Below are 23,415 nucleotides of genomic sequence, written 5' to 3'. Positions count from 1 at the left end.
TAGATTTTTTTTAAAAAAACAGATGGAAACTCCGTATCGAGAGAATAAGCATGCAGTAATGGTAAAAACAATTATTGGTTTGTAATTATCTTTCAATTTCTGTGATTTTCCATGTAATCTATAAAAAGAATAATAATAAATTTCAAAAAAAAATATTATTTAATTTTATACCCTTGCGATTCAATTTAGTATCAGGTGCGGCCCTCGGGCAAAGAAAGGTGCTCACAAAAAAATCAGAAAATGTATAGTAGGAAGAAATGAAGCAAAAAAGTGTTCAAAATACAACAATTAAATCTTTTGCTTCCACCGAGTCAGAAAGTTTTAAAAAGAAAAAATTAAAAAAAAGCCAATCGTCAATGTACGGGGGTCATTTTTCAAAAAGTTGTGTAACTTTTCTGTCACACGCCTTTTACAGCAAAAACTTTAAGGAACAATTCATTTAACAATGATTTTTAATTTCATCAAAAAATATATCTATTTAAACCTGCCAACAATTTTTTAATAATAATTTATATTTTCGTATATTTTAGGTTCACAACATGTGAATTCTCACCTCCGTGGAATGTCACACACCTTGTCTGACTGTTTATGTTGCTTAATAACCTGTTTAATTGAATGTATATACTTCTTTATTTATTATTCCTATCACAAGTGTTTCAAATACTAATTTTTTAAGTATATTTAATTTTTTAATATTGCGTTTTAGTTTGTTTTAGTAGGACAAGGAGTCATGTCACACAATAAATTCTCACCTCCATTATCTAAACACAAAATGCCATTCCTCATTAACACGTGGCAGTAATGACATCAAATTTTATTTTTCATGATACAAGGGAGCTCCCTTGTTTATTTTCAGCCATAAAGAAGTTGTGAGATTTTGGCCGATAAACAAAAAGGAAGATTTTGCTTTAAAAACTTAGTGTGGTTATTCTGACTTCTCACCTCCGTGAACTTGAATTTCAGGGATGTAAATTAATGCAAAAAAAGAAGTGAACATGGTTTCATATGCTTAACATGTGCAGATTGTAGCGACGAAGGAAAAAAAATTCCTCAAAAATGTATTTATTAGGCCTATATTAATGGAAAATTCTTCACCTCCGTGACAGACCTTGTCAATGTCATTATTTCTGAGGTGAAAATAAATGATGGATGGTAAATACATCAATAATAGGCATTCTACTAAAATTATAAATTGCCAGTATATTCTCAAATTTACTAAACATACTATTTTTTAACATACATTTGAAACTACTAATTAAACCGTACTTGAATTGAGAGAGCTTAATATTATATTCCCACTAATCATTAAAATAGCTGATTTTTTGCACAATTAACAAAATTACTACTTTGATATTAAATTGGTCTTGATTTTTATATACTAAATTTTTTTCTTTTTTTTATTTTTGTGTACAAGCATTTTTAATTTTTTTTATTTATGAGTAAAATAATTGGAACTTAGCTGGGCCATTGTTTTTGGTTACTTCTAGTAGGTAAAACTTTCATGTGAGAATGAAAAAAAAAAAAAAAGGTTTCAAAATTGAAAAATATTTGCATTCAAGAGTTACGTTTTCTGGAGAATGAACCCACGTTCAATCGCACTCCGACCAATGTTAATTAAAGGGATTTAAAAGTATTCACTTGATTAAAAAAGAGTATACGAAAAAAAAAAAAAAAAACATGAGTTTATTCTTCAATATCTTCTATGAAGCTTCTAAACACACTAGATTTGAATTGCTTTGGGCCCCTGTAGACGGATTTCTGAAAGGAAAATGCTACCTTTCTCTGAAAACGAAGTTCGCTGCTTCAAATGAAGCAACTAAGAAAACTCACAAACAAGTCTAATAATGTGTGATATGGGCTGAAATGCCCTTTACGTGTATGAAAATAGTCGAGGTCTGGCATTTGATAGCCTACAATTGCAATCACATTTATGTTTTGCATCTTTCCTTTACTGGCAGATAAGTTCTGAAGAATTTCTCGATTGTGTAGGGTAATTCTATGCAAAGCAAATTTTCAGTTTTTCGATTCTAAATTTATTTTAAGGAACGAAATTGCTCTGGTGCTTTGTGTGACGATTTTTGATGTCTATTATTTTACATGTTTGAAAATCAGGTAAGTCGTGATTGTATTTAAGGTACAATAATAGCTCTGTAAAGTTAAGTGCGCAGAATTCGATCACTTTCCCCTACTGCATTGTTTATTACATTAATAGAAGCTTATATTTATTTTTCAGGAACCAATTTTTGACTGTATTTGGCTTTAAATTTGCAACAACCTTTTTTAATATAGAATGCAAATGATCGATTTATTTAGAATGTTCCAGAACAAAGGTTTCGATTCCTAACATTGACCATAAAAACGGATTATATGGATCAGCTTCGTAGGCCCATATAGCCTATGGACTGTAAGCTGGGTTCCGCTGGTATGGAAGGAAACTACTATTGCCAGTTCATCCTAGAAAAAACTTCAGAAAATTTTTTTTTTTTTTAATAAAAAGTTACTAACTGTTCATTCCAGTGGTTGGAAATAGCGCGCTACAAGTAGCGACGCTACTGTAGTAGCTACATTTTTGAGTAGTTTGTAGTGTAGCGCATTACTTTTTAAAAAAAGTAGTGTAGTGAGTAGTTAACTACGAAAAAAATAGTAGTTTGTAGCGATTTCTGGAAACTGCTTTTAAATAAACTGAAAAAAAAAAAAAAAAAAAAAAGGTTCAAACGAATTTGATTGACTCAAATTTTATACAAGTACATCAGCGGATGCAATGAGAAATAAGACTCATAAAAATACGAGCTGACCTCAGGCATTTCATTTTGACGCCATACGTTCCATCTGTTTGATGTCATTAATTTTTTTGCCAATATTCATATTGCAAAAAGCACTTATTTTCGCGAAAATAAAGCTATCGGTGATTTCGCGAGTTGAAAATTTTATGAATTTTATATGAACTGACCGAAGATTAAAAAACAAAAATATTTTAGCGAGGCTTAAATTTTTTAGTATTCACCAAATGAAAAGAAGCTACTTAAAATGTTATAGAAAAGGAATGAAATTGAACTGTTCTGAAGGACTTACAATAAATACGAGCATTACAGTGTGTGAGAGTATGATAACGGACATTTTTCTTAATGTCTTCTGATGAGCTAATTTATCAATCTTTTTTGTTCAATTCTCTTACGTTGTGTGTGTATCAGGATCTGACCCCCCCCCTCCCCCAAAAAAACTGAAAGTTGATTTTTCAAGTCACACACTCTCTAATATTTTATCTTTTACATCCAAAAAAAATCATATAATTTGAACAACGGCAGCAAGTGCCAATTATGTCTGAAAGTGTGAATCAGCACTTGTGTAATGCTAGGCCAAATTGAAATAAAATGTTTTTTTTAGAAACTCAAAATTTCTGTTGATAAAACGTTGCTCCTATACCCACATATGCACCACAAAAACATTTATTCAAATTAAAAACCATTTAGATATCCCACACGTGCCTAACATTTATAATTTTCTTCAAAAAATTAAATTTTTGATACATATTTTCAGAAATGTAAGATTTTACGAAATTATCAAGCTGAAAAATATAAACAGTAAAGTAGAAAAGTAGGTAATTAGCGTTAAATAGAAATGTTTGTTTTCCTGCAATTTTTAAGTCTCCCACATAGTACTCAAAGATCTGGTTTTTTTCCAGGTTGAGTTAAATTTTTCATTTAAAATATATTATTTTTTTATTCATCGTTTGTAATTGTTGATCTGTAAATGTGTTCGTTATTAATTTTTGAACTTGATATTCTATTTAAATTTATATGTAATTTTTTAAAAGATAACTGTAAAAAAATCATTTTTTTAAATAAAATGATAAATTTTAGGTCAAGTGTGGCATACCTGAATGTCTTTTAATTTGAATAAATGTTCTTGTGGTACATGTGGGGTGTTGGGTACAGGGGCAACGTTTCCCAACAAAAATTTCAAGTTTCTAAAACACGGTTTTTTTTTTTTTTTTTTTTTTTTTTGCGATTTGGCCTAGCATACAAGTACTGTTTTACAGTTTCAGGTGCAAGTCGGCACTGGTTGCCCTTGTGCAAATTATATGAAACTTTTTTTCACGATTGTTTTGACACAAGAGGAAAAATACAAGAGTGTATGCGACTTGAAACATTGACTTCCATTTTTTGAGGGACAACCTATTGTGTATGCTTTTTATTTGCTTATTTTTTGGAAAGTAGCGAAGTAGCGACTACATTTCAAAAGTAGTTTGTAGTTACTACATTTTGAAAAAAGTAGTTGTAGCTGTAGTTAACTACATTTGTAACAAAGTAGTTGTAGTTCGCTACAAAAAGAAATGTAGTTTTTCCAACCACTGGTTCATTCACTGAAGTGTGTTTAGTCACTGGTTAAATTAACCTATAACGGATTGCATGCTGAGCTGTCCAAAAAGTTTAGAATAAGGTAATTGACAGTCTTTTTCTTCTCTTTCTGTGTCAGAAAATGAGCTTGAAGTGACGAAAGATGGGGAGATAATAGGAAAGGTGATGCCCTGGCGAGCATTCGGTGAGCTGGCTATCCTCTACAACTGCACCAGAACAGCCTCTGTCAGAGGTAAGAGTCTCCAAAAAGGAAAAATGTATGGACGTGTATGTGGAATGCGTTTTGCAGTGCCGACACGAAAAACATCATGAGTTCAAATTTTAAATTCACGACCACATGCATACATTCAAGCCATGAAGAATGAATTGTATTCTATAGGGAAGTTTGGGACAATAATGCATAAAATTCGTGCAAGAAAAGTTCATATTTCTAGATATTTTGATATTAATATATATTTTTCAAAATATTCTCTATTTTTATTTTTTATGCAGTCAAGTGTGGGACACTATTCCTTTTTCCCACACACTTTTTCTTGGTATCTAGACAGTACACAACATCTTCAAGGCTCCTGTCTTCAAAAATACATATACACAAAACAGAACTGTTTCTGGATGTTTGTCTTAATTTTTCCTATCACTTATTCAAAGCTGTACTTCTACCAAAAGTTTTTGTTACGCGAAAAATGCGAATAAAAGAAGGGATTCTTACTATCGCCTTTTGTGCGTGTGTGAAGTTCTGTTACATACTCAGAGGAAGGAGAATATTAGATTCTGTTTTGTTGGCATCAAAATAGGCTGAAAGAGAAGGGCAAAAACTGATTGCCTTGTCTGTCGCCGACGTAAACATTGGGGATAATATTCTATATGTTATATTCGCTACGCTATAAAACATAGTTACGAAAATTGCACCACAAAACAGAGACAAGAACTTGTCGATTCTTTTTGTTTGTGGTCAAGACAGTTAACGATAATTTTCTACACGATTTAACCGCTGCACTACAATACATAGCATCAGAAAGCTGTATAATATAAATTTACTGCTGAATTGATATTGCAAAAATATTAACCTATACAAAATACCTGCAATAGTCATAAAATAGAAACTAGCGTTAAATGTACGTGGTGGCGAATTTTGCATCTTAGGCAGATAACAGAGCTGTACCTCTTTTTACTTCCGAATATTGCTAGACCTTATAGACAGGGTTCATACTCTATTTGGATGGAAAAATTCCATGACTTTTCTAAGACTTTTTCATGACTTCAATGAAAGTTTGCATGACCTCGTTACTCGAAGAGAACAGCACTATTAAATCTCAAAACTTGATAATTTTTGGAAATGAGCATTAGCAAAACGTCTACATGAATGCCACAGCCGCATTGAAGCACTTACTCGTAATGGGAAAAATAATAAGTGCACACTTAAAAAACTAAACTATTCTTAATTGTCTTCATCATATAAATTTAAGTAAAGTAAAAATGCAGTGAAACAAATATGATGATGCTTAAATGTCTGATGTTTTATTTATGAATAGGCAGAATGATACGTGAAATACACCGCCAGCTCCAGCCGAGGACTGCAGTTTCGGGCTTATTAGCACTCATCAGCCCGGCATAGGAAAGTGACTGAGCTGGAGATGGAAAACCTCTTAAGGAAGCCAAGATTGCGAAACAAACTGGTAGCTAATATAGAATTAGCAGACCAGACGAGTGATTGCACTCTTGGCTTCCTTGAGAGGTTTTCCATCTCCAGCTCAGTCACTTTCCTATGCCGGGCTGATGAGTGCTAATAAGCATGAAACTGCAGTCCTCGGCTGGAAATGACTGAGCTGGCGGTGTATTTCACGTATTTCTGCTATAGCCCTGGCTAATGGGCGGTAATTTACAGAATGATATTGAATGGGACAAAGGTTGAACGAGTCATCACTAAGTTTCAATAAATTTGCTTCAAAAGTTGCCTTTTAGTGTCAACAGTGCATTTAATCACCCACGTTATTTGACAGTATTTTGATTCTTTAAAGTAAAGCCACATAGTTTAGTTTTTTATGTTTCTAAATCAGATCTTTTTTGAAAAAACCATTTAGTAATGAATCAATCTTCTGATTCAAAAGTATACTTGTTTTGTTTATTTATTTGCATTTTTTCAAATGCATATAAATTAATAGGTGAAGAAATTTTAGAACATGTTTGATTCCTGACATTGAACGTAGCAGTGAGTCACATGGATTAGTTTTGCGAGCCATATGTTGGGCACTACTGTTTTAAAGTATTAGAATTTCACTTTTTCTGTATTCTATTGCCTGACTAAAGATCTTTATTTTCTAAAACCTTCAACAAATTAAGATAAACTCTGATAAGTTTAATCATAAAGTTCTTACGAGTGATGAAATCAAACTTTTATGCAATTGAATTGCTTTTTTTTTGAGTGGGCGTGGCAAAACTGAGAACGTGAAATTTCGCTACTACAGAATATGAAACATAAGAAGTGTCGAAAATAACAGCAAATTCAAAGTAAGTGATGTCCAAGCAGTAAAATCACATCGCAAAAAAAAAAAAAGGCAAGCGGCTGCGACAGAAGTGGATGCAATGAGATTTCAAAATACAGATTTGATTTTGGAATTGTTCAATTTTCCGCTTTTAATAGCTTTTATGTGCTATACTGTTAAATCACTCAATATTTCTAATGCTCCTTTAGTTACTGTTACTTTCTCTTTGTCCAGGGCTTTTTTCCATGACTTGAAATAAATTTCCATGACTTTCAATGAAAATTTCAATTTTCCATGACTTTTCCAGGTCTGAAATTCGCTTATTTTTTTTCCATGACTTTCCAGGATTTCCATGAACGACGAATGTTCGTCTCCATGACGAACCCTGTATAGATTCAAGAAAATCTAGAATAGCTCTATTTGTTCTGTTTCAGCTCTGGAGGATTCTAAGGTGTGGATGATGGACCGAAAGGCCTTCCATACCATCATGATGAAGACAGGTCTACAGCGGAGAGAGGACAACCTCAAGTTCCTCAAGAGGTATCGATCCTTTCTTATTATTTTGGAGTTTTTTCCCCTTCAATGAGTAGATATGGACATTTGTAAACTGATCCATCAAATTCCGAAACCTCCTGACCACGAAACCACATGAAAAGTGTAAGAATGAAAAAAGGTTAAAAAGGTAGCAATCGAAAGAACATCTTGAGACATATTTTTATCCCAAAAATTATTTGCCCTATTGTGTCCTAAAATTGACCGAAATTTCAAAAAAGGGCCAAATTGAAAATCTTGGGAAGAAATCGATCACGCAATTTCACTGTCAGCATTCATCAACAAATCGGATGAAAGAAGTTCTCCTATTCTCCCTGAAAATCGCTAAATTAGGTGACTCTTCTTAAAATTGAGAATTTAAGGCCTTATATTTCGATATCGGGGAAACGAGGACAAAAATGTATGCGTTTAGAAACATTTTTTACAATGCTCTTTCGATTGCAACTTATTTAAAAAAAATTATCATTATTACACTACCGTGTGGTTTCGTGTTGAGCATTTTTCTTTTCCACAGCAATCGCTCACTACAACGAAGGAGTAACTCGCCATCCTCGTATATTTCATCCGAGAAAAGCTCACGAAATCGCAGTCGATTCAGAGTTCTTTCCCGTATTTTGTTAAAACAGCACACATCAAGGTCAACAACAGAACAAAAGTTTAAGTTTTTGGCACAAAGATCTTGTTGAATATTGCGATGATGCTTGAAATTTTTCTTCTTGAAATAAGTTTCAAGTAATGTAACAAAACTTATATGCTTCTAACCATAAAGGCGCTCCATGTGTTCGGACAACGTCTGATTTTGTCTACTTTACTTCCTTATCTTCAATTATATTTTTTCTTAAATTCTTAGAATTCTTTCTTTAGTTCCTGCAAACGACAATACTTCATAAATTTTCATTGAGTCTTTGCGGGCTACTGTTGATACTGCTGCCGTGCTGTGACTCGTGCCACAAGTTGGCTTTCTCTGATCTAGAGGATACATTCCTTTTGGCAACTTATACAGTTTATCATGTGTTTACCAGTGGCTTATTGGATTTTAGCAGTTCAGATTGTAGATCATGTGTTAACTAGACACTACAGAGTAAGCTGATTTTACCAAATGAAATCCACGAGATGTTGTTGTTACTGTTTTGTCTATGGATAAATAATAATCAAAAATCTCCGAATTTCCAAATCCACGAGATGATACATAGATATTAGCTATTTACATAGTCTGTATCAGTCAGCGTATACATGCGATAAGCAAGGGGTTAAAAACCTAATTTTTTCGTTTAATTTTAGCGTACCCCTGCTAGAGAAGCTACCAGATGAAATTCTGACGAAGGTGGCAGATGCACTGGAAGTGGTGAGTATACGTCTTTTCAAGGTTTTTTTTTTTTTTTTTTTTTTTTTTTTGAGCAATCACGATTGCTTATTGTTCTCACTTGACTGTTTTGATGTCCTATGATTTTATATTCTCTCACACCTCCCTCTGCAGCAGCACCGTCGGTCGCCCGCCTCACATGCCGTTCCTCTAGCGCTCCAGGTTGCGTCACTTACTTATCTACACTTAAATATACACCTACACACACTTACGCTTACACATACACCTACACACACATACCCTTACACATACACCTACACACATACGCTTACACATACACCTACACACACATACGCTTACACATACACCTACACACACAAACACATACACACACCTACACATACACACAACTACCCACCGCACATACACATACCCCCTCACACACAAACGCACATACACACAACTATCCACACACACACACATGCCTACACACATACACATACCCCCCCACACAAACAAACATTACCCCCCCCCCCACGCACACTAACACACACGCCTACATACACACACACACTCGTGATTGCGAAAAACATAATTTGAACTTTGACATCTTGAGTTCAAATTATTATATTTTTTTTCGTGAATTACATACAGCTTTGAAAACAGACGATTGTAAAGTTTTGTAGAGTGAAACTTTCTCAATATGGAATACTTTTCCGTATTCTTTCAAAAACTGTTCTCAATATGGAAATTAACTTCTACAAATTTAAATAATAATGTACGGGTTAAAATTTCTCTCGCTTCTTTTTCTTTGTAGTATCGCTATGCTCAAAACAAGACACAGCTCCATACGTACAATACATATTTCATGATTTTTGAAACGATAGAGAAAATTGACGAATCATCTTAGAGCTACTTAGGGAGATTCTTCAAAAAAGATAAATATATTTAAAAAGAAGCAAAGAGTCTAAATTAAAACAAAAATGAAAATTAATTTTTAAGTGGTTTTCTCCCGATGTGAAAATTGAAAGAGGAGACAATCCTGCTTCTTTTTTCTTTTCTTTTTTTTTTTGTGAAATAAAAACCTGAGCTCTTAGCGACGAAGATCATTCAATCAGTCACGATCGCATTAAATTCGCTTTCAATTACAGAGAGTAGAAATCGATTTTTCTTTCTTAAAGAACCATCCGGGAGTAGTTTACGGAGAATAAACATCCTGAAAAGCTTTTTGAAGGAAGTTTTGTCCAATTTAGAAAGTCTTGATTTTCTTCGGCACGCAACTGCGCTGATTTAGTGAAACTTCGTAATATCGCCAGTGTTTTGCTCCTGCGCTACGGCACAACTGCTCTGAAGTCAGTGTGGGAAATATAAGAATTTCGTTTTGTACTGCTCCTTAAATTCTGATATTGAGGAGCATTTACGTAAAATTGAGGAGCAGTTTTACGACATTTGCTAAGTTACATTTTCAATAAGAAAATGAACAAGTTTTAAGAAATGAGGTATTTAATAATGTGCATTAAAACAGTTTTGAACGATGACTTCAGCTACAAACCTTAATCGTTTTTCTCTTACAAAATCGAAGAACTGGTACAAATGGGTGGTTCTACAAATATAGGAATCCTTCGGGTATGAAAGATTGAAAAACTTAAATTTATACCATTAAAAATTAAAACCATTTGCACCAAGTTTATTAATAAAATAGTCGTTTAAAATCATTAAGTACACTGCATCGACATCTAGTTATGTAATTCATATTTACAAAATATTTAGTTATTTTTTCTGAATCGCTGACTATGATGCGATGTCGCTTATTTCCTACGCTTTCTGAAGTGCAACCTCCCTTAAATTGAATTAAATAAAATGTTTAGTACGATTTTTCCCTTTTAAATGATTTCAGATTACACTTGGACGATTTAACTGGTCACACGTGGCAGCACAGCTTGAGTATTGTTAGTGTAGAACTTCTTAAGCTTCCGAACTGATCGGATAGATAGATAAAAAGATAGATAAAATTTATTAACAAACAAAATACACATACATAACAGTAAGCAAAATTAAAAAAAGGAAAGTACAAATTATAAAACATAAATTACAAACTTCATAACAAAACATTAAGAAAATCTTGACTATAGTTCAACACGAGTTAGTATTAAATTTAACACTAAAGAGCGCCAAAGGCACTGTCCGCAGTGTTTTTTAATTGATTTAGTATGGAGTACAAACACAAATATGCATTAACAGAAATATTTACAAATTAATTTTACACAAGTAGTAAAAATTTTACACAGAAAAATTATTGGAAACATTGCGGTTATCTACCTTCAGGCCCGCGCCATGCCTGATCGGCGCCGTAGTGCAAATGTCTTTTGAGCGCCTTTATGCACTAAAGTTTCGAGCAAATTATAGTTAACATCTGGGGTTGAGGTTTTGTAGAGAAATGTAATATCGAAAAAAATACGTGGAGATAACAGATGGCCGGTTTCAGTAAATCAAAGCATTTTACCTCAGCAATTAAAAAAAAATTAAATCTTGGAATTTGATTGAAATAATTGTTGCTTATTTTCATCTAATAAGTACTTCAGAAAAATGGGAAACGGCTATTATGCAGCTTAAATTTCTAATATTTTATATACTGTCCAGAAAGCAAGATGTCCATTTTTGGACTTTGTATTGTAGTTTGTTTCTGAAGAAAATGTTTCAAAATGTAGAAAATGATGAAAAACCCACTTTACGGAGGTAGTGGGTTTTTCAAGCATGCCTGCCCCCCCCCCCCAAAAAAAAAAAAAAAAACTGGCGGGTTTTTTCGTGCTGAGCAGCCCGGTTTGACGAACTCTGCGTTTGATATGCTAATGCGTTTTTCGAAAAAGAAAATATTTTTAAAAATCAAAGTTAACGCCGCTCTAAACTCTAATTGATAAATAATTATTCAAATTTTTATGCCTATCAAAACATGACAACAGTGTACTAAATAGATCTCCAAATTACAGTAGAAAATATTCCCGCTAAAAATCTGAAACTGAAATCCATCCCAGTAAAATAAAAAATTCTAAAATACGGAACCGTTACACAAAAGGCAAATAATTTAGTATCTACAGTAATACCAAACTTTTTTCTTTTTCAAAATTTAATACCCAAATGATTAAAGAAATAAAATGGGGTTGGGAGGAGAATCGAGTAATTATGATCAAGTCGTTACATTTCGCAACTAAAAAGATAATCTAAATTATTGTCTGCACTTTCTAAATATTACGCACATCTAAATAATATACACAGGTACCTATTGTATTTTTTTATGTATAACACGAAGCAATGGAATTAATACGAATTAAAAATCACAAACAGACTATAATTGCACAAATTCTACACTCCTGTTTGTGAAAATTGCAACACCATGAAGGGAGCATCATAGTTGAATGAAATTTTATACACAGTTGAGTGGTAATGGTACAAATATTACATTTTTAAACCCAACAAAAAATAAAAAGAGATAGAAATTAGTATTTTGTGTGGCCACCACGCGCCGCAAAAGAGCTGCTACACGACTCAGCATGGAGTGAAACAAAGTTTGAATATCTGCCTGAGAAAGAGTATTCCATATTGTTTGTATGCGCAACCAAAGTTCGTCTGTCGAAGCAACAGGACGAGGATCACGAGCGAGACGCCGCCCAACGAAATCCCACACATGTTCAATCGGTGACATATCCGGGGAATGTGTAGGTCAAGGAATAAGCTGTACCTGCTGCGAATCAAGGTAGGATTTGACAGTCCTGGCGACATGTAGACGGACATTATCCTGCTGGAATACAGCCCCTGGCAATCATTGCAGAAAAGGAATAGCTTGGGCTGTAAAACTTCGTTTATATATCGGATACTTTCAAATTGCCCACAATTCGTACCAATTGTGATCGTCCATGATATGCTATGGCACCCCAAACCATAACTCCGGGTGTTCGTCCACTGCGGCATTCGATAATGCACTCCGGAATGTGCCGTTCACCGGCATAGCGCTTGACACGAATTTGGTCATCATGTTATCACAAATTGAAGAGGGATTCGTCAGAAAAGACGACCTGCTGCCAATCAGCACGCCAGCTCCTATGCATATTGGCCCATTGTAGCCGCAGGCGGCGATGGTTTTGCGTGAGATGAATCCTTGTGCGTAGCCCACGTTGCAGCAGACGTCTCCGAATTGATGAAGCACACAATGAAACACCTGTAGCTGTTGACCACTGTGCTGCCAATTGTCTAGAAGAAGCTTTGCGGTCCATCAGCGCCATATGCACCAGGTGTCTGTCATCGCGAGCTGACGTCACATATCGGGGTCCACCCCGGATTTCCGAGCTGTCCGAACCTTGTGTGTCCACTACTTCCAAATACGCATGATTGTGCTGCTGTTACGCTGCACACGAGCGGCTGCTGCACGATAAGACAATCCAGCTTCACTAAGGCCGACGATTTTGCCCCGTTCAAACTCCGAAATTTGCTCAAATTTCGCTTTTTTTCGTCGAAGAGGCATAGTAAAGATTCAGTAAACGTTTACTCTAGCATATAACCACCGATAATCATACACGCCTCGCAACAACCGTCTATTTATATTCGGTTCGATCCGCCGTTCAGAGGGCGCTGCTCAGCATACGCATGCGCTACCGGTCTGCAATTCTAATCATTTGCATATCATGCCCTACTTTACATTTCCTGCAATTTTCAGCTCACTCGCGTAAGTCCTTCGTGGTGTTGCAATTTTCACAAACATGAGTGTATTACAAGATATTCACCGCAAGAACCAAAGTTGGGAATAGCAAATTTCTTGCGCCTCGTTTGCTCAACCTTGTGTACTACAGACATACCGAAATAGCATTCACGGCTCCACATTAAGAAGGAAAATGCTAATGCATGCATCAATTAAAGTCGCGTGTTTTCATTGTAGACCAGTGCCAATAGCTTTGAAAATGGTAAAAAGTCGAAAAAATTTAGAACAGGATAAAACCAGCTAGAAAGGTAATAAAATCTAATAACATTACTAGGAAAAATAAATTACGGGCGAGCTGAGTTCGGGAAGGGGGGTGTAGGGGGGTTTAAGGGGGGGAAAACGGTTTATCACGATTTCCGGAAAAACTAAGAGTCCTATCGAAAAAAACTAAATTGCAAAGTTGTTGGTAATAAAAAGATCTACAACTTTTGCACTTGCACTTTTTTTCTATAACCTCAAAATATTTGCGAAAAATTCAAAAAACCGACTTTTTGGTTTTTTATTTTTATTTCCCACAAAAAAAAATTTTTTTTTCACTAAATTCAATGAAAAGTTACCTTATTATGTCCCAAATACACTGTAATTTTTTGGATTTAAAGTATTTATTTTTTCTCCTTATTTTGATTCAGTAGTAAAAAATCATCAGAATTTTCAATCAAAAAATCTCACGTCAAAATATCTGATTTTTTTAAAAAATCGGAGCAAGTTTTTTTCGTTGGAATCTCTACTTTTTGATGGTATAAAAAACAATATACAATACTATAGAAATTTTTCGCAAAAAATGAAGAAAATCAAAAAACTCGAATTTGAAAAAAAAAAAAAAAGTCATAACTATGTAAAAATTTTAAGCTCCTTATTAAAATGTACACTTTAATTACTCGAAAAATGAAATTTTTCATGTTACATTGTCACAAACTGAAAATTAAAATATATTAAAATAATTAAAAATCAAGCTACAGCATGCATTTGTTTTAAACCCTTCTCATCCACCATTAGACGGTGACTGCAGTGCCCCCTATAGTTTTTTGGAGTTACGAATAGCAAGCTACACTGTAGGATGGGATAAATGAGTAATTTCCGCAATTTCGAACTGTGTAACCTTGAATATTATGAAAAATAATCAGTTTTCCAATTGTGTTTGCTGTTAATTACTGTGTTTGCTGTTAATTTAATAAATAGCTTAAAATTTTACATAGTGATAATTTTTTTTTTTCAAATTCGAGTTTTTTTGATTTTCTTCATTTTTTGCAAAAAGTTTCCATAGTATTGTATATTGTTTTTTATACCATCAAAAAGTAGAGATTTCAACGAAAAAAACTTGCTCCGATTTTTTAAAAAAAACAGATATTTTGACGTGAGAATTTTTGATTGAAAATTCTGATGCTTTTTTACTACTGAACCAAAATAAGGAGAAAAAATTAATATTTTAAATCCAAAAAATTACAGTGTATTTGGGACATAATAAGGTAACTTTTCATTTAATTTAGTGAAAAAAAAAATTTTTTTGTGGGAGATAAAAATAAAAAACCAAAAAGTCGGTTTTTTTAATTTTTCGCATATATTTTGAGGTTATAGAAAAAAAGTGCAAATGCAAAAGTTGTAGATCTTTTTATTACTAACAACTTTGCAATTTATTTTTTTTCGATAGGACTCTTAGTTTTTCCAGAAATCGTGATAAACCGTTTCCCCCCCCTTAAACCCCCCTACACCCCCCTTCCCGAACTCAGCTTGCCCGTAATTTATTTTTCCTATTAATGTTCTTAGATTTTCTTACCTTTCGAACTGGTTTTATCCTGTTCTAAATTTTTTTGGTCTCAAACATTATTGGCACTGGCCTATTGTAAAAGATTGCGGTTTTGAATAGCATGTTTAGACACAGGAAGTCAATAATTTTTCCTTTTAGATTCACAGCGAGACGGGTTAATTGTTTCTATGAACAGTATAATTTCACTGCCGCCATTACATGTTATGAGGATTTTTATTTCACTTTTTTGGTTTGAGATTTTTTTCAATTCATTTGGAGCATTTCTGATCGGTAGAGCTTGGCGCCTTTATGGCTTTGGCGCCGTCGTGCGTCGCACGACCTTGCATATGGGGACAGCGCGGCCCTGTCTACCTGAATGGAAAAGAAATATGGTGTTTCCATCTACCCATAGTCTCTGAGATAAAAGGAAACACACTTGGATAAAAGGAACGGGTGCATTGCGGTTATCTACCTACATCAATCTCATTGGGAAAGAAATGGGGTGTTTTCGTTACACCGTAGCCTCTGAAATAAAAGGAAACAGATTGGGGTAAAAGGAAACTTCTTAACTAAGGGGGACTGTTTAAGCTTCGAAACTGATTGGGTATGTTGAGGTTATCTATCTGCATCAACCTCACCGAGATATATAATAAATGGGGTGTTTCCACTTAACGTATAGTTTCTGAGGCAGTGGTGTTCCCATAGTCTCCATATACGCCGTATACTCTCAAACATTTTTTGGACATATAGCGTATACCCTCAAGCTGCAAAAATTTTCATATTGTGACACATTATGTACAATATGAGTAGGGAGATAAGGCCGGTTCTGCCCCAAGAGGCGGCTCTGCGGCTCATAGCCGCCTCCCACTCCCCCTCTGACCTTGGGGATGACCTTGGGCTGCCCCTCCACTTCCTCCGACCTTGAGGTTGACCTTGGGTTGCGCCTCGAACTTGAAGAAGGTTACGGGGGTTTTTCGCGCGTTTTTAGATATTTTCCCGCGTTTTTGGACTTTGTCGTTTTTCTAGTCATAGAAGACTAGGAGGTTTTTCACTTTTTGAATGGCAACGTCAAAGTTTTGGTTGTTATGACAACCAGAGTTTTTTAGTTTTCAGTTGGCAACACTTGTTGCTATGTTTTAACTTATGCGGTGTTTAACGTTCATGGCGCCATCTATTGAGAGGTTGATTTTTTTATTTCCGGACTTTTGAATATTTCTGCGAATTTAATTATTTTTATTTTTACAGAATGTGGCGGCCGGGAATCGAACACCCAAACTTTGAGTTAGCAAAAACGTATGCTAACCACTATGCTATATTTTTCATTACTCTTTCAGTCTTAATGTGAATCTGTACCATGACAACGAATATTACAATTAAATTAATTTTAAAACCATCAGTTAATTTACTCTTTAGTACTAATCATGGCATATCATTAACTGAATTTCAGCTCATAATTGAAACTATCATCATCATTATTATTATTATTATTTTTCATAATTACAATGTTTTCACTTAAGTAAAGATTTATTTAAATACAACCCATTCGAGATTTTAGATTTATTTCAATGCTTTGTGGACATGAAATATATTTTAAACTTTGATTTTCTTTTTCATGCATTTCAAACTTTATCCTTTTTATTTTTTCTAACTTGTTAAATTTTCTTAACTAATTTCTTTTTTCTTTGTCAAATTTACAAATAATTTTTCTAACTTGTAAAAATTTCGAAGAAATAATTTTCTTAACTAATTTTTTTTTTTTTTTGACTTTCATACAACAAAATATTTTTTCTTATTTGTTAAATTTTCTAAGAAATAATAAACTTAAATATTCTTTCATACATTTTGAACTTTAACGTTTTTTTCCTGTCATTTAGCACTTTGATTTTTTTTCACTATTTTAGCGTTTTTCAATTATTTTCAGTCTTTAACTATTTTCTTAGCTTTTTAATCTTTAACTAATTTCAAGCATTTCAGACTTAGATTATTTTTTCGTGATTTCGATTTTTTTAGTATATTTTAGAGTTTGATCATTTTCTCGCTTGTTTTTACTTTATCGTTTTTTTCCGATATTTTTAAACTTAGAAATTTTTCACAAGTAGTGACTGGAATCGAACCTTCAAATTTTTCGAAACATTATCATGTCTACAATTTTTGCAATCATGTCAAACTTGCAATCAATTTACTCTTAGTAGTAATTAACACTTATCATTAACAAATTTTTACGGATTTTAAAAAATCAACTTAATTAATTTTTTCCAGTAAGCAAATTTCGCACTCAAGTTACATTTCATCACTGCATATACGTTTCAAGAGTTTCATTGAATTTATCACATTCCATTTAATTAACTCTAATAATTACTTTTTCATTAATACTTAACTTAATCATTTTATCATACATTTATTCCAGTTACAAAATTATGCTTAAAAGTTATTTATTTTTCTTAGCACAAGAGATTTTAACATGTTCCTACTAAAATGCTTTTCACTCCAGTTTGAGTTTACTAAAATAGCAACTCATTTACGATTTAGATTCATTTAATCGTCTTTGATTCTTTTTCATTATTATTATTTTACATTATCACATACGTTATTATTTTTATACATTTATCCATTTAATTTTCCAAAATCTACAATCAATTTACTCTTCGTATTAATTACTGCATAACATTAACAAATTTTCATAGAATTTAAAAATCATCTTATGTAATTTTTTCAGTAGATAAATTTCCCACTCAAGTTACATTTCATCACTACATATGCTTTTCAAGAGTTTCATTTAATTTATCGCATTTCATTTAATTAACTCTAATAATTATTTTTTATCATCGTTATTTAAGTTAATCATATTTTCCTTTATTTATTTTTCATGCAAACACTCTTGATGGAATAAAACAAAATTTTCAACTTTCATGAATTAAATCCCCTCTGACTATTTTATTTTACTTTACCATACTTTACTATTTTACTTACTGCGTTTTACTATTTATCATTCATTACAGCTTTTCCAAAATATTACTTTACAACCAACTAATTTCATTAACAGAATTTTCATTACAATTTATAAATTTCACTTTTATTTAATTATTTTTACCTACGCTAAAATAAAACACATCACATAAAAAAGTTAAACATCAATGAAGAACCCGAGAAATGTTAAAATTATAAGTCAAGTATCAAAACTTCATGTCAACAAATTTTAAAAATAGACTTACCGAAAAATAACTTCTACTGAAATTAATTTCAAAACTTGGCATCAATTTACTCTTAGCATTAATAAACACTTATCATTAAGAAATTTTCATGGATTTTAAAAATCAACTTATTTAATTTTTTCCAGTAAGCAAATTTCGCACTCAAGTAACATTTCATCACTTTATATGCTTTTCAAGAGTTTCATTTAATTTATCACATTTTATTTAATCAACTCTATTAATTATTTTTGATTAGTATTTAACTTAGTCATTTTATTGCATAGTGTTTTACTTTATTATTATTATTTTTTTTTTCATGCAAGCACTCTTGTTAGAATAAAACAAAATTTTCAACCTTCATGAATTAGAATCACTTTGGCTATTTCATTTTCCCAATAATATTTTACTTTAACAACTAATTTCTTTAACAAAATCGATATCATTTATTTTAGTCTTTATCCTTTTCGAACGATACATTCAAATGGACAGCTATACGTCAAATTAAGAAACTTAATCTAAATTTTGACAAATTAAGTTATAGCTAAATACTGACTAAAATTAAGTACAAAAGACTAACCTTTTTGAGGTGAAATCCCTCAAGTACCAGCTATCGCGAAGTTATTTAAAAACAGTGAATGAAATTGTAATAAGTGGATTGTTAATTATAACTCAATCTCACAAAATTACAATTACACGCATGTTTTATTTGAAATCACTGCATACGGCTGGCTGCCCATCGTCGATTTGCAGTATGCATGCCGTGATATCGCAAATCAACTCGGCTGTTGAAAAAACTACCGTAATGCTACAGCACTTCGGATCGTCCACACACACATCGAGACGAATTGAGAAAATGACTTTATCAATATTGCTATCTACCCCTTTACCGATAACAGATAACAAACCCCACGTGCTAGTATTATTCACCACCTGGCCTACGTCTTTCAAGTGATGTCACTGTTTCTGACCAAATAAAATTAGTTCACGTTTCTCAAATATCAAGCACATAGATCGGCAATAGCCTGATGTCTGGTTTTCCAAACAAAATTTTAGATTTTAATTCGTAGTTTCGAATTAATTTCTTTTTCATTTCAAACTTATAAAAAAAAAAAATTTCCAGCTTGTAAGAATATTTCTTTCAAAAACAGATTTTTGATTCAAAACAGTATTTTTTCAAACTTGTAATATTTTTCTACTTAGAAAATGAAATCAAAAATTTTTGTTTTCTTTAATCATATAAAATGTTTTTTAAGAAATAATTTCTCAAACTTGTAATATTTTTCCACTAATTAAAAAAAAATCAATTTTTTTTTTCAATCATATAAAAAATAAATTTTTATTCTTACAACAATAAATTTTTCCGCAAAAATATTTTTTTTCAAATCAAAATAATAATAATAATAATATTTTTGTAACATATTGTTTTTTTTTTTTTCCTATTTTTTTTTTTTTTTTTTTTTTTCAAAAATTTTCAAACTTACAAAATAAAATTTTTTCAACTGAATCTTCAAACGAAATGATTTAATTAAATTTAAAACTCAATATCACTTTACTCTTAGTATTAATAACCAATAGCACTTAACCATTTACTCTTTGCACTCTAAGTATTAATTAACACACACGCATTACAAGTAATAATAATAATGTTTAAGATACTTACAAATCATCCACTCAAGCTTTCAAATATCCATCTAGCATGTTATTGTTCATTCGTGTGAGGGAACTTGTAATAAAACTTTACTTATCAACCGAAATTATAAGCGAAAATATCGCATTTTTTTTTAGCACTTAATATAATCCTACAATTAACAAATTGGTTTTAACTTTGAATTTAAGAAAAATAAAAACTATTACACACTTAGTAACATATCTATCGATGTATATTATTTCATGACAAATCACAAATAGGTGAGGATCTTTTATCGATCATGTGACCAACTAAGTTAAGAAAGAGCGTTCTTATCTCATATGAGAATTTATAAGTCTTTAATATTTCTCTTTAATGTAAGTGTATTGATACGTACGAGTTTGTGTATGTGAATATAACTGTGTATTGTTTTCAAACCATTGTCATGTTTAAGCTTTACGGTTCTAATTTTGACTTTCCACTTAGCATTATTTGAAGTCCTTCGCATGCATTAAACTATAGAAATATTACAAAAATTATATTTTCATTCAGTCTTAATTACAAAACCATACAATAAGATGAAGACAACACCGATAGTATAAAGATTACTTACAATAAAGTGCATATAAAAAATATATGTAAGAGTGATTTCAAAGTATAATCCATCAACCATATTCAACAACTCAATCAAAACACAAGTCTCTTTTAAAATGATAAACACAATTTATTCACACACACAGTAAAAGACAATTAAAAAAACTTTCATCCTTAAGTAAAACTCTTCAAAACTTTCAAGCGTATTTTTAACATCGATTGCATCAAATAAATCAGACACATGACATTTTTAACATGGACTATCAACATTCAAAGTAACGAAGTCACGAGTCAAGTTTTCCCAATTAACATTAAAAAGAACCCGTTCGAAAAAAGTGTCGAACTTTCGACCCCTTGTTAATGATTCACATTCATGCACTCTCATGTAAAAAAATGAATCCATTTTTACAATCCACACATTCTTTTTTAGAAAGGTAGTTTATGTTGCATATGAGCTCATCAAATAGTCACTTACGTAGAGAATCTGCCAGTTTACGAACTTCTTGCGATGTATATGTGCTGATTTTATCACATCGACAATCACAGGGATATTTTTTCTCAATTTCCGAAAGGATGTACTCTTTTAGAGTATAAGTCATAAGTTTGTCTTTGACACTACGTGAGATACAAGGGGACGCGTAGCACAATTTGTCAATCTAGCTTTCCAAAAGTAGAACTCTATCAGGCATCAACTGGAACACTTCTCGTTTCAGTTTGAACAATCTTTGCACACTAACACAGATGTTACCATTCGCACTCGACTCTCCTTTTTTATAACAAAAGCGAAATCACGGTCTTCGATTAATTTTTGATTTATATTTTTACGTAGGCTTGAAATAAGTGATCTCCACACATCTGGTTCTAAGGAAATACCATCCATAGTTGGTCGAAAAATACCATCTTTCCCACACGTATATCTTCTAATATGCACGCGTGTACGTTTCCGAAAAGTATTCACCTAAAGTGAAAATACAATCACCCAAGTGTATCATATCATCAGGCTGTGGAGAAGCCTCAATGTTCATTTTCATGTTCGTTGCATCCCATCTGTTCATCTTCGGGCTTCAAAGTTTCAGAATGATTTTCACCAGCGTTAGTCATTCTTAACTCTCATAGGATTAGGAGTCACAATACTAAAACAACTTCCTGTGAACTTAAAAAATAAATCAAACTAGGTTTTAACACTAGCTGGTGAAGAAAAATCCTAAGTACATAGAATAAAATTTCACGATCTCTTTCAAAGCTCAGAATCACCCTGAAAATGATTCTCCAAACATCCACTATAAACCAATGAATATCCACTTTAACCAATGAGAAGTGTACATAAATCTCTTGCTACTGACGTCATAGAATATCACATGAACTTTTGAGCAGAATTGTGTTGTTTTACACAGTATTCAGATTTTTAGAAAATGCCAACACTTTGACTTCCAAATTCATCCTGACCTACTACGAGTAATTTTAAGATGGTAGCAGGTTTTCACATCACATCGAATGCCGATGACGGTTTCGCATCTCACGCATGACATGATCAATCACGTGTAATTGATCATGTCAATTTGCATGAGATGCGAAACCGTCATCGACATTCGGTGTGATGTGAAAACCTGCTACCATCTTAAAATTACTCGTAGTAGGTCAGGATGAATTTGGAAGTCAAAGTGTTGGCATTTTCTAAAAATCTGAATACTGTGTAAAACAACACAATTCTGCTCAAAAGTTCATGTGATATTCTATGACGTCAGTAGCAAGAGATTTATGTACACTTCTCATTGGTTAAAGTGGATATTCATTGGTTTATAGTGGATGTTTGGAGAATCATTTTCAGGGTGATTCTGAGCTTTGAAAGAGATCGTGAAATTTTATTCTATGTACTTAGGATTTTTCTTCACCAGCTAGTGTTAAAACCTAGTTTGATTTATTTTTTAAGTTCACAGGAAGTTGTTTTAGTATTGTGACTCCTAATCCTATGAGAGTTAAGAATGACTAACGGTGGTGAAAATCATTCTGAAACTTTGAAGCCCGAAGATGAACAGATGGGATGCAACGAACATGAAAATGAACATTGAGGCTTCTCCACAGCCTGATGATATGATACACTTGGGTGATTGTATTTTCACTTTAGGTGAATACTTTTCGGAAACGTACACGCGTGCATATTAGAAGATATACGTGTGGGAAAGATGGTATTTTTCGACCAACTATGGATGGTATTTCCTTAGAACCAGATGTGTGGAGATCACTTATTTCAAGCCTACGTAAAAATATAAATCAAAAATTAATCGAAGACCGTGATTTCGCTTTTGTTATAAAAAAGGAGAGTCGAGTGCGAATAGTAACATCTGTGTTAGTGTGCAAAGATTGTTCAAACTGAAACGAGAAGTGTTCCAGTTGATGCCTGATAGAGTTCTACTTTTGGAAAGCTAGATTGACAAATTGTGCTACGCGTCCCCTTGTATCTCACGTAGTGTCAAAGACAAACTTATGACTTATACTCTAAAAGAGTACATCCTTTCGGAAATTGAGAAAAAATATCCCTGTGATTGTCGATGTGATAAAATCAGCACATATACATCGCAAGAAGTTCGTAAACTGGCTGATTCTCTACGTAAGTGACTATTTGATGAGCTCATATGCAACATAAACTACCTTTCTAAAAAAGAATGTGTGGATTGTAAAAATGGATTCATTTTTTTACATGAGAGTGCATGAATGTGAATCATTAACAAGGGGTCGAAAGTTCGACACTTTTTTCGAACGGGTTCTTTTTAATGTTAATTGGGAAAACTTGACTCGTGACTTCGTTACTTTGA

General features: G+C 32.7%; 1 protein-coding gene across 1 annotated transcript in view; it reads left to right on the top strand.

The window, feature by feature from the left end:
• LOC129234493 (cGMP-dependent protein kinase, isozyme 1-like) overlaps window positions 1–23,415 on the top strand; it is a 109,635-nt gene that overhangs the window by 8,956 nt on the left and 77,264 nt on the right. The window contains exons 3-5 of the mRNA XM_054868496.1: window positions 4,477–4,590; window positions 7,276–7,381; window positions 8,675–8,738. Coding sequence (XP_054724471.1) covers window positions 4,477–4,590; window positions 7,276–7,381; window positions 8,675–8,738 — 284 coding nt within the window. The remainder of the gene's footprint in view (window positions 1–4,476; window positions 4,591–7,275; window positions 7,382–8,674; window positions 8,739–23,415) is intronic.

This window comes from Uloborus diversus, chromosome 1, assembly GCF_026930045.1.
Source record: "Uloborus diversus isolate 005 chromosome 1, Udiv.v.3.1, whole genome shotgun sequence".
NCBI lineage: Eukaryota > Metazoa > Arthropoda > Arachnida > Araneae > Uloboridae > Uloborus > Uloborus diversus.
This window is presented reverse-complemented; position numbering and strand designations above follow the sequence as displayed.